This window comes from Wyeomyia smithii, chromosome 2 (genome assembly GCF_029784165.1).
Source record: "Wyeomyia smithii strain HCP4-BCI-WySm-NY-G18 chromosome 2, ASM2978416v1, whole genome shotgun sequence".
NCBI classification, from domain to species: Eukaryota; Metazoa; Arthropoda; class Insecta; order Diptera; family Culicidae; genus Wyeomyia; species Wyeomyia smithii.
Genome location: NC_073695.1, coordinates 9,886,039 through 9,898,332, shown reverse-complemented (window position 1 = coordinate 9,898,332; position 12,294 = coordinate 9,886,039). Strand labels below are relative to the sequence as shown.

The window sequence follows — 12,294 nt, the reverse complement described above, 5'->3', positions numbered from 1 at the left end:
ACAGTTTTTGAACATGTTTTAAACAGTTTTTGGGCAATTTTCATCCGATTTTGAATTAATTTCATGATACCTTTAGAATAATTTCGAAACAAATTTGATATGGTTTCGAACAGCTTTATGAGACAATTTAAAATCAAAAATAAAAGAAAATTATGGCGTTTTTCACATGTCGACGTTCGACGAACTCTATATACCTCACCTCGAATATTTTAATATACATTACTGCTCGCTTATATAGTATATCAATGTTCTGACTTTTTTCTCATTTCTGATTTTTAAATTCTTATTTCTCATTTTTCATTCCTTATTTATCTTTTCCGCTTTCTCGTTTTTTTTCATTTCTCATTTCTTTTATCTCATTTCTTATTTCTCATTTCTCATTTTTCATTTCTCATTTCTCATTTCTCATTTCTCATTTCACATTTCTCATTTCTCATTTCTCATTTCTCATTTCTCATTTCTCATTTCTCGTTTCTCATTTCTCATTTTCCATTTCTCATTTCTCATTTCTCATTTTTAATTTATCATTTTTCATTTCTCATTTCTCATTTCTCATTTCTCATTTCTCATTTCTCATTTCTCATTTCTCATTTCTCATTTCTCATTTCTCATTTCTCATTTCAAATTTCTCATTTCTCATTTCCCATTTGTCATTTCTCATTTCCCATTTGTCATTTCCCATTTGTCATTTCTCATTTCTCATTTCTCATTTCTCATTTCTCATTTCTCATTTCTCATTTCTCATTTCTCATTTCTCTTTTCTCATTTCTCATTTCTCATTTCTCATTTCTCATTTCTCGTTTCTCATTTCTCATTTCTCATACCTCATTTCTCATTTCTCGTTTCTAATTTTCTAATTTCTCGTTTCTCATTTCTCATTTCTTATTTCTCATTTCTCATTTCTCCTTTCTCCTTTCTCATTTCTCATTTCAAATTTCTCATTTCTCATTTCACATTTCTCATTTCTCATTTCTCATTTCTCATTTCTCATTTCGCATTTCTCATTTCTCATATCTCATTTCTCATTTCTCATTTCTCATTTCTCATTTCTCATTTCTCATTTCTCATTTCTCATTTCTCATTTCTCATTTCTCATTTCTCATTTCTCATTTCTCATTTCTCGTTTCTCGTTTCTCATTTCTCATTTCTCATTTCTCATTTCTCATTTCTCATTTCTCATTCCTCATTTCTCATTTCGCATTTCTCATTTCTCATTTCTCATTTTTCATTTCTCATTTTTCTCATTTCTTATTTCTCAATTCTTATTTTTTATTTCTCATTTCTCATTATTCATTTCTAAGTTTCCATTTTTCATTTTCATTTCTCATTTTCCATTTCTCATTTCTCATTTCTCATTTTTAATTTATCATTTTTCATTTCTCATTTCTCATTTCTCATTTCTGATTTCTCATTTCTCATTTCGCATTTCTCATTTCTCATTTCTCATTTTTCATTTCTCATTTTTCTCATTTCTTATTTCTCAATTCTTATTTTTAATTTCTCATTTCTCATCGCTCATTTCTCATTTCTCATTTCTCATTTCTCATTTCTCATTTCTCATTTCTCATTTCTCATTTCTCATTTCTCATTTCTCATTTCTACTTTCTCATTTCTCATTTCACATTTCTCATTTTTCATTTCTGAAATTTAATTTTTCATTTTTCATTTTTCATTTCTCATTTCTCATTTCTCATTTCTCATTTCTCATTTCTCATTTCTCATTTCTCATTTCTCATTTCTCATTTCTCATTTCGCATTTCTCATATCTCATTTCTCAATTCTCATTTCTCATTTCTCATTTCTCATTTCTCATATCTCATATCCCATTTCTCATTTCTCATTTCTCATTTCTCATTTCTCATTTCTCATTTCTCATTTCTCATTTCTCATTTCTCATTTCTCATTTCTCATTTCTCATTTCTCATTTCTCATTTCTCCTTTCTCATTTCTCATTTCAAATATCTCATTTCTCATTTCTCATTTCACATTTCTCATTTCTCAATTCTCATTTCTCATTTCTCATTCCTCATTTCTCATTTCTCGTTTCTAGTTTTCTAATTTCTCGTTTCTCATTTCTCATTTCTTATTTCTCATTTCTCATTTCTCATTTCTCATTTCTCATTTCTCATTTCCCATTTGTCATTTCTCATTGCTCATTTCTCATTTCTCATTTCTCATTTCTCATTTCTCATATCTCATTTCTCATTTCTCATATCTCATTTCTCATTTCTCATTTCTCATTTCTCATTCCTCATTTCTCATTTCTCAATTCTCATTTCTCATTTCTCATTTCTCATTTCTCATTTCTCATTTCTCATTTCTCATTTCTCATTTCTCATATCTCATTTCTCATTTCTCATTTGTCATTTCTCATTTCTCATTTCTCATTTCTCATTTCTCATTTCTCATTTCTCATTCCTCATTTCTCATATCTCAACTCTCAACTCTCACTTCTCATTTCTCATTTCTAATTTCTCATTTCTCATTTCTCATTACTCATTTCTCATTTCTCGTTTCTCATTTCTCATTTCTCATTTCTCATTGCTTACTTCTCATTTCTCATTTCTCATTTCTCATTTCTCATTTCTCATTTCTCATTTCTCATTTCTCATTTCTCATTTCTCATTTCCCATTTGTCATATCTCATTTCTCATTTCTCATTTCTCATTTCTCATTTCTCATTCCTCATTCCTCATTTCTCATTTCTCGTTTCTAATCTTCTAATTTCTCGTTTCTCATTTCTCATTTCTTATTTCTCATTTCTCATTTCTCATTTCTCATTTCTCATTTCTCATTTCTCATTTCCCATTTGTCATTTCTCATTTCTCATTTCTCATTTCCCATTTGTAATTTCTCATTTCTCATTTCTCATTTCTCATTTCTCATTTCTCATTTCTCATTTCTCATTTCTCATTTCTCATTTCTCATTCCTTATTTCTCGTTTCTGATGATTGAAAATCAACATTCTCTTTAGATACTATCGACGAATCGTCATCACGGTGTTAACACATCGATTAATAAAAAAAAACAGAATTTGGGATTTGAATTTCTTTACAGTCGAATCCCTTTATAGCGACATCGCAAGGGACTGTCGTTATAGCGGAATGTCGCAATAATACGAAGAATGTTTGCATATGTAGAACAGAAGGTACCGTTGAGAATGTCGTTATAAATTCAGCAATGTCGTTACAGAGAGATTCGACTGTACTATTGTCGCAATAAAGAATGACAAGTATTAGTTTTGGTATGCCGTTTTGGTATGGTGTCGTTATTGGGGGATTCGACTGTGATTGATCAAGAAAAAATGAGAAAAAACTTACGCACTCTTAGAAGAAAAGTGCCTAATTTTGTTGAAATCGAGCATTCAGTTTGACGCAGACTATCTTTTCTGGGTTAAAACAGTTTTAGAACAATTTTTCATTTTGGAAATCTTAATCAACCAATCAACTCAATTTTAATTATTTTGAAACTAATTTTAAACTGTTTTGGAATAATTTTCAACTATTATTAAAAATTTTTTTGATAATTTTGATTCAATTTGAAGACAATTTTAAATCATTTTGAAAAAGTTTAGAACATGTGCCAAACAAATTTTGGACAGTTTCAAAACAAATTTCATAAGATTTTTGAATAATTATACAACTTTGAAAGAATCTCAGAAAAACTTGAGAACATTTATAGCGTCTTTGGCTCATTTCACATATCTACTTTTTCCTTTCTTTATTCTGTCACAGGTCGGACTCGATTATCCGGAGACTCGATTATCCGGAAACTCGATTATCCGGAATTCGATTATCCGGAATTTTATTTTTTTGGTGTCTGTTTTCAATTTTTATTCCGCAATTTTGTCTTCACCATCCCTTCTGACATATTTGTTACCATTTGAGTAACTTCCGGCATGTTTGGGACATGTTCGAATTAAGTGAAAATAATCAATGTCCAATTTATTTATTTTGCTTCTCGCAATTTAACCCCTTTTCGCCTCAGAAATAACTTCTGGTTACGCCACTGCATCATACAAGTAAATAAAGAATAGAAATATTTATTTTATGTCCGTTAATTGCAAAATTTCAGTATTTTTTGTGTGATTCGATTATCCGGAAAACTCGATTATCCGGAATGAGAATTTTTTGTTGTTCCGGTTAATCGAGTCCGACCTGTATCTCATTTCTCATTTTCTCATTTCCGATTTTCGAACACTCATTTCTCATTTCTATATTTCACTGATATTTTCTAATTCTTATTAATCCACATCGCCTGTTTCTTATTGAGATAAGAATCTCTTTTTTCTCATTTTCATCTCCCATTTCCTATTTCTCATTGCTCATTTCTAATTTTTCTTTTTCCTTATCTCGTTTCTCATTTCTCACTTCTAGTTTTTATTTCTTATTTCTAATATCTCATATCTCATATCTCATATATCATATCTCATATCTCATATCTCATATCTCATATCTCATATCTCATATCTCATATCTCATATCTCATATCTCATATCTCATATCTCATATCTCATATCTCATATCTCATATCTCATATCTCATATCTCATATCTCATATCTCATATCTCATATCTCATATCTCATATCTCATATCTCATATCTCATATCTCATATCTCATATCTCATATCTCATATCTCATATCTCATTTCTCATATCTTATATCTCATATATTAAACTACAATAAAGCAAAACGATTCGGGAATCATTTAATGTTATTTTAAGACAGGTTTTCAAAAACCTTCACATATATATACTTGTAGGACACTTTGAAATAGTTTACCAACATTTCACACTTTGAATTATCACTTCGACTATTTTACGTTACGAGAAAATTTGATATGTTTTAAGTTAAATATACATATCTCTCTATATTTCTCATTTTTCATATCTGATATTGCATAACTCATAGCTCATGTCTCAATTCCTATTTCTCAAGTATCTATTTCTCATTGTTGTTTCTTATTTCTGGTTTAAGACTTTTTTCAGGCGATCTGTTACGTCACGCAAATTTTGATCTTCCCCTTTTCCCTTGTCACGTTTTGCACATTATAATGATCCCCTCCAGTAGAAGTATGTCATATCTCGACAACGCCCTACCCCTCTTGTTAGAATAAAAACATTCAATCAATTCCTCTAAATATTGAACAAAAAAAAACATATAGCGCTCGTCTACTTCATTCATCATCAACCCACGGATACGGGTTTTGTGTGTGGTAAATAATAATATTTTTGCATCAGTTTTTTATCAAAAACCAAAATATAATATGTTTTAAATTTCGAGATAAAAAGTTGTAAACAAAAAAAAACTTGGAAATTCTTCAAATTCTTTTTTTAAACATTCTCCACGTAATGACATACAACTTTATGCGTCCTATCATGATTTGTCTTCGATGATCGATCGTTGTAATTTTGCTCTTATTTGCCTAATTTCTAATGCATTTTATTTTTTAATCTTTGCTCCTATTTAGGACTAATTTTAAAATTCTTTTCAAATCAGAAACTGGAAAAGTCTGGTAAAAACAGAAATTGAATAATGTGTAATGCCTTTCCTCATTTTTTTTTTAAATTAAATTCAACGTTGTACTTAAATTTTTTGATTTAGCTTTGAAACGATTAGTATCAGTTATGCCAAAATGCCTACATAATTTATACATTTTTTAATTTTCAAATAAATCTATTGATTGAAAATACCATAAAATGATTTTATACAGCTTTACTTCACTTGGCATAACATTTCAAAAATTCGATTCTTTTTTTAATTTGAAGTAAATTCCTTTTTTTTGATTTATATTTTTCTTCATTCGTTTCCAATGTCGTCTAGTTTTTGGTATTCTATTTCTCATTTGTGACTCTATCCTGGTTTGGTAGATTTTTGCATTGATTCTTTTCTGTTTCGTACCGTTTATCTAAAAATAACACAAGTTGTGACTTCAACTTTCTGCTTTTAACACTGTATATTCAAATATATGCGTAAAACTCGTTCCAAATCGATCTCCGGCAAGTTCTTCCCACAGGCAAGGAGTGCATGTTAAAGTTCAAATTACATGTAGTATATACAGCAAAGTCCAACTGAAAGGTGACTGAAAATTTTAACCCCCACGTCTTCCTTCCCCCTTTCACACCGCCCTTCCAACGAGTTGAAAATCTTTCCAACTAAAGCCACCCTGTAACCGCTTAATCCGATCCGTAATTTATTCCTAGTTTCTGTACGTCGACCGGAGAGAGAGTCTAACGGTGTCCTTGCCGGGGTGGCTCATGAACATACCGACAATATTCTTTTTCGGCTGCCCCTCCGGAGGGACCGAACCGGATTGGGTCGAACTTCAAGTGCTTAGCTTATAACTTCATGATCATGCATTAGAATTTTCCCATATTCTGTGCTTACATTTGCTGTGCAGTGCTGTGCTGTGGGTCCACTGTGGGCTGCTGTCACTTCTTCTCGGTGGATGATTCCGCAATGTAAAAGGATATGGGGAACTCTCGGAACCGCATTCGCCACTCATTTGCATAATATCGGTTTTATGAAGTGTGTGTTTATGTGTGAGTGTGAGTTCGAGAGAGTTTCCGAGCTGAGGGTATCCTTCTTGATTATGCTGCATGTACGGGAAAAGCAAAATCTGATGACACCGAGGATTCGTGCGCGTTTGAATTAGCCACGAGGGCAAATCCTTACCTAACGACGAAAGATTCGAATGTTTGCGGATTGTCGTTGTTCGGTGGCGTCTTTTACCGGCTGCAGCACACAAAGGAAATAATACAGCCCATCAGGAAAGGTGCAGGTTGTGCGCCATAAAACAATTTGTTATCCACAATAAAGTACTTCAACCGCGAAACGGAACGAACCTATTGCTGCTAGGCGGCAGTCTGAAAAAGGTAGTAAAGATAGCTTGGGTTTTCGAGATAAAACTAATGACCGCTAGCGCACAGTGTCTTGTAGGGTAATACAGTTTTAATTCGACTTAATTGACGACTAGCTTCGACTTGGCGGGTAATCGATTTTTTCTGTATCCCACAACTTTTGAATTCGAGTGCATTTGGTGCTAGGGGGAATTTTCTCAAACTATAGCCAAGGGGAAGTCCCCCAGCACCAATCAACTCGTGACACTTGACGCACCAAATACTGGTTTTCAATGGGAAGCAGTTCCAAAGTTTGTTTGCACAGATTTTTAGCTTGTGAATACACGTCATCACCATCGTCTTCACCCTCGTCTAACAACAAGCAGACACAACCAACCGCACCCACACCAAGAGTGAACTTTGTTTGCGATGGCTTTCCGGAAGAGGATAAAACTGCTCGCCGTTTGAGTCAAGTGTATAGCCAGCCACGACACAGTCATTACACATGACAGTTTCAGTTGGAGGTTTAGAGGCCAGCGGTTGCAAACTTACACCAGTTATGGTTCTGCTGAGTTTTCAAAATATGTGCTAGTTATTGAACTCAACTTGTTTTTATTAACTACATTGTTTACACTTTTCGTATCATAAGACGTGTTTGTCTGAGATCCTTGTACACGTTTTTCACGTAACAGTTGATGGTATTTTCAGCAAAATCTGTGGCGAATTTTCCATTCAAGTTTGAACCCCTAGAAAGCAGCAGACAATTAGTAGAGTTAAGAGTTTTTTTCTTCTCGGTAACCTCACCCCGTGTAACATTGATCGTACCACCAGGCACCGTCATGCCGAACCGCACAATTTTGTCCCGAAAGCCCATCGTTATCATTATCGAACGTGCTAAACTTTTGTCCCAAATGAGCGGACAAACAATCTGCACTTCCACGAAATCCGGCCAGCTTCTTCAGTGCAAAACCTTCCCGTTCACTGCTCACTTCAAACAAACTGTAAGCCCCATACCAGTAGGCACCATCGAAGCCCGTCAACTCAACCAGCAGCTCGTGGGGGGCCGCCGCCGTGAAGGCGTGAATCTTGTCCAATCCCAGCCAGAATTCACCTTCGCCAGCGACGTTCCCAAACCCGTCCCGATAATCATGCCAATTACGAAAAAAATCCACCGAACCATTGAACCGCTGCTGAATCACCGTCCAGCTGGGACCCGGGTCAGCAGCCTTTCGGACACACAGCACCGGATATGGCTGCGTTTGCGGAATCGATTGCATCCGGTAAACACCGGATGCAATCGGGTTGGCTTCGGAGCAGTCCCTAATCAGGGGTGGGGGAGCTTTACGCAGTACCGATGATGTTTCCTTGGGTGAGCTGTTGGAAGTGAACTGGTTCAGCAACTAAGATTAATCGACGAAGAATACCTACGGTCTAGAATTTTGCGCCCCGGTCAAGCTGAGCCAAACCGCGATAGCGAATATTTTACGCCAGATTAGACACATGTTAATCAACAAACGTTAGCAGCGCTAGTACCAGCTGATTGCTTGTTATCAGATGCTTTTATATCATATATTTTGAATAAAAACAGAGTACGGGATGTGTTTGTTTACTTTATCCGGATGCAATTGTAACTCTTTATTCATGGAATTGACTAGTTGTATTTGTGTAAAGAAGGTTTCGAGCTGCTGGTTACCAAGGGAACAAGAATTGTGTCACTGAGAAAAAATGGAACACATTGAAGGCGGAAACATGTAACACCAACTGAGATTTGCTTGTAGGGGAACATCCGTAGTTTTTTGTAGGTTTTTTGACCCCATTACTCTCCCATTGTAGCATTTCGTCACAAAGTCAGGACCCCTCCTCTGGATAATTACTTAGTTTCATAACAACCCAACTCGTCAAATACTGATGAACCTGCTCGTACGCACTAAAAGTAAGTTGGAGCATGCCACAAGAGCAGCACTAGAACAGAAGTCGGTTTCTTTTCCTATCAGTGTCGGGGAACGTTTGGGAGCCTATGTAGGAGTCAGTTTTTGGCTCATACAAATCCTTTTACTAGAGGATGTTGCGACGGACGGTAATATCTTAGCATCAATTTCTGATCAAAGAATCTGATTTTAGATGAAATAACAAACTCAAAACAGAAATCAGAAAAAAGAATTATAAGGTTCCGGTAAACTCTACTAGAAATTTTAGAAGTAAATATCGAATTTATTCCGTACAAATACGTATTTCGACTGCGACATACAGTCATCATCAGTGCTGGTCCAGTCCACATAAGCACTGACGATGACTGTATGTCGCAGTCGAAATACGTATTTGTACGGAATAAATTCAATATTTACTTTTCGAATTACTAGCAGAGTTTAACGGAAACTTATGATTCTTTTTTCTGATTTCTGAAATCATTCTACTAAGACGCTCAATACAGATTTTTCAAATTAAACTCAAAACAACTAAATGGATAATTGAAGATTGAACATTTTACAATACTAGTTTGGTGCAAGCATAACCGTTTGCAATCCGGCTGTTGTTGAAATTTGTTAATCTTCGATTAAATTCTTAGATATCTACCATAAATACCTAAAGAATGTTTTAAAAGATTTATAGTAATTTTACCGAAGCTTTGAACACTAGAGGGTTAAGTGATTAAACGTCAATCTTGCGATCGTGGCACACAACCCTTCGAGCCTACTTAGAATAGATCGTAAACGATAATTATACCTCATTTCATCGTTCACATTTCTCAATTCTCTTTTTCCATTTTTTATTTCGCATATCTCGATTTCAATTTCTTATATCTCGTTTCCCATTTCTCATTTCTCTTTTCTCTTTTTGGATTACTGATTTCTCACTTCATATTACTAAATTTAGTTCTAAAGAAACTAAATTTAGTTTCTCATTTTTCATTTCGCATGTATCATTTCTCATTTTGCATTTTTCAATGGTTATTTCTCATTTATGATTTTTCTGCTCTTATTTCTCATTTCTAATTTCCCATCTTTAATATGATACTTTTCACCCCCTTTTTGTATGTAGTGACTCTTTCCGATATCTCATTCAAGATTGTTGGTTTCTCATGTATAATTTTTAATTTTTTCATTGAAATCTACAGGCAACTGACAAATCAATTTTTTTTTCAGTTACATATTTAATACATTCGAGTATATTATACGTAAGAAACCAGTAATCTTGACTGAGATATCGATTGATCTTGGGGTTTTGGATTTGCATACAACCCTTCGGACTCCGTTGGGAATGAGCCTGGATGATGCATCAGGAACACGATTATCAGGAACATCAAGAAATTCTTCATCTCGGATAATCGAGCCACAGAAAAAATATTGAAATTTGCGATTGACGAACATAAAACAAATGAATCCCTTATCTTATTTTACTTGTTTGATGCAGTGGCGTAAACAAAAATTATTTTTGAGGGGGAAAGAGGTAAAATCTTGAGAAGTAAGAAAAATAAATTGGAAATTGATTATTTTCACTTCATTCGAACATGTCCCACACATGCAGGATGTAACATAAATGGTATCAAGTATGCCAGAAGGGATGGTAATGGTGATATTTCAGAGAAAAAATTAAAAACGAACCCAAAAAATAAAATCCCGGAAAATCGAGTCTAAAATTCCGGGTAATCGAATTCCGGATAATTGAGTCCGACCTGTATTTTAATCTTGCGTTCGTGTTTTCTCTTTCAACTCTTCGAACCTCTTTAGGAATGAGGGTAAATAATATGCATGTCTCATCTCCCATTTTTTTGTTTCTCATTTCTCATTTTGCGTTTCTCATTTCTCATTTTGCGTTTCTTATTTCTCATTTCTCATTTCTCATTTCTCATTTCTCATTTCTCATTTCTCATTTCTCATTTCTCATTTCTCATTTCTCATTTCTCATTTCTCATTTCTCATTTCTCATTTCTCATTTCTCATTTCTCTTTTCTCTTTTCTCTTTTCTCATTTCTCATTTCTCATTTCTCATGTCCCATTTCTCATTTCTCGTTTCTCATTTCTCATTTTTCATTTCTCATTTCTCATTTCTCATTTCTCATTTCTCATTTCTCATTTCTCATTTCTCATTTCTCATTTCTCATTTCTCATTTCTCATTTCTCATTTCTCATTTCTCATTTCTCATTTCTCATTTCTCATTTCTCATTTCTCATTTCTCATTACTCATTTCTCATCTCTAATTTCTCATTTCTCATTTCTCATTTCTCATTTCTCATTTCTCATTTCTAATTTCTCATTTCTCATTTCTCATTTCTCATTTCTCATTTCTCATTTCTAATTTGTCATTTGTCATTTCTCATTTGTCATTTCTCATTTCTCATTTCTCATTTCTCATTTCTCATTTCTCATTTCTTATTTCTCAATTTTTATTTCTCATTTCTCATTTCACATTTTTCATTTCTCATTTATCATTTCTCATATCTCATATCTCATTTCTCATTTCTCATTTTTCATTTCTCGTTTCTCCATTCTTGCTCTCATTTATTTTTTTTTTTGACGTTTTTCATGCCTCATTTCACCTGATTGATTTCTTATTTATTATTTCTCATTTAGTATACCTCATTTCCTGCTTTTCAACTTTCATTACTCAATTCGCGTTTCTAATTTCTCATTTCTTGTCTTTAATCTTGCATTTTCTAGCCCATTATTTTATTTTAATAGAAAGCCGAAACATTTTCAAGAATAATAATTTCTGATTTTTTATTTGAATTTAAATGCAGCTTACGATTGGTTTTTGAATTTTTTTTAAGTTTGCATGCAACCCTTTGAAACCGGTTGAAAATAAATGTTAACGATATTTTTGCCTCATTTCTAGTTTTGCATTTTTCATTGCTAATTTCTCATTTTTGATTTTCGGCTCTTATATCTCATGTTTCATTTCTTATTTTTTATCCTTCATTTCTTTTTTCTCATTTTCCATTTTTACGTGTCTCATTTCTCACTTCTCAATTCTCATTTCCGATCATTCCCATATTTCATATTCTACGTTTCATTTCTACGGTGACGAACCAGCCTTAATAAAGCAGCATTTCTCATTTCTCATTTCTCATTTCTCGTTTCTCATTTCTCATTTCTCATTTCTCATTTCTCATTTCTCATTTCTCATTTCTCATTTCTCATTTCTCATTTCTCATTTCTCATTTATCATTTATCATTTATCATTTCTCATTTCTCATTTCTCATTTCTCATTTCTCATTTCTCATTTCTCATTTCTCATTTCTCATTTCTCATTTCTCATTTCTCATTTCTAATTTCTCATTTCTCATTTCTCATTTATCATTTATCATTTCTCATTTCTCATTTCTCATTTCGCATTTCTCATTTCTCATTTCTCATTTCTCATTTCTCATTTCTCATTTCTCATTTCTCATTTCTCATTTCTCATTTCTCATTTCTCATTTCTCATTTCTCATTTCTCATTTCTCATTTCTCAT

General features: G+C 33.3%; 2 protein-coding genes across 3 annotated transcripts in view; both read right to left on the bottom strand.

Moving 5' to 3' along the window:
• The window catches only part of LOC129726076 (RNA-binding protein Musashi homolog Rbp6), a 1,668,991-nt gene that overhangs the window by 1,024,158 nt on the left and 632,539 nt on the right, over window positions 1-12,294 (bottom strand). The window lies entirely within an intron of this gene.
• Window positions 6,172-8,356, bottom strand: LOC129726077 (microfibril-associated glycoprotein 4-like). Its single transcript, XM_055682687.1, has 3 exons — window positions 8,269-8,356; window positions 7,645-8,214; window positions 6,172-7,586 (listed from the first exon to the last, which is right to left on the bottom strand). Exons 1-3 carry the CDS (start codon window positions 8,340-8,342, stop codon window positions 7,469-7,471), a joined length of 762 nt encoding a protein of 253 aa, XP_055538662.1. The 5' UTR covers window positions 8,343-8,356; the 3' UTR covers window positions 6,172-7,468.

Bases quoted from the DNA above. Each gene is read 5' to 3' on its own strand.
- LOC129726077 (XM_055682687.1), bottom strand. From the start codon at position 8,342: ATGTGTCTAATCTGGCGTAAAATATTCGCTATCGCGGTTTGGCTCAGC. The intron at 8,215-8,268 runs GTAGGTATTCTT...CACTTCCAACAG, and splicing joins GGGGCGCAAAATTCTAGACC to CTCACCCAAGGAAACATCAT. The intron at 7,587-7,644 runs GTGAGGTTACCG...GCTGCTTTCTAG, and splicing joins TACGATCAATGTTACACGGG to GGGTTCAAACTTGAATGGAA.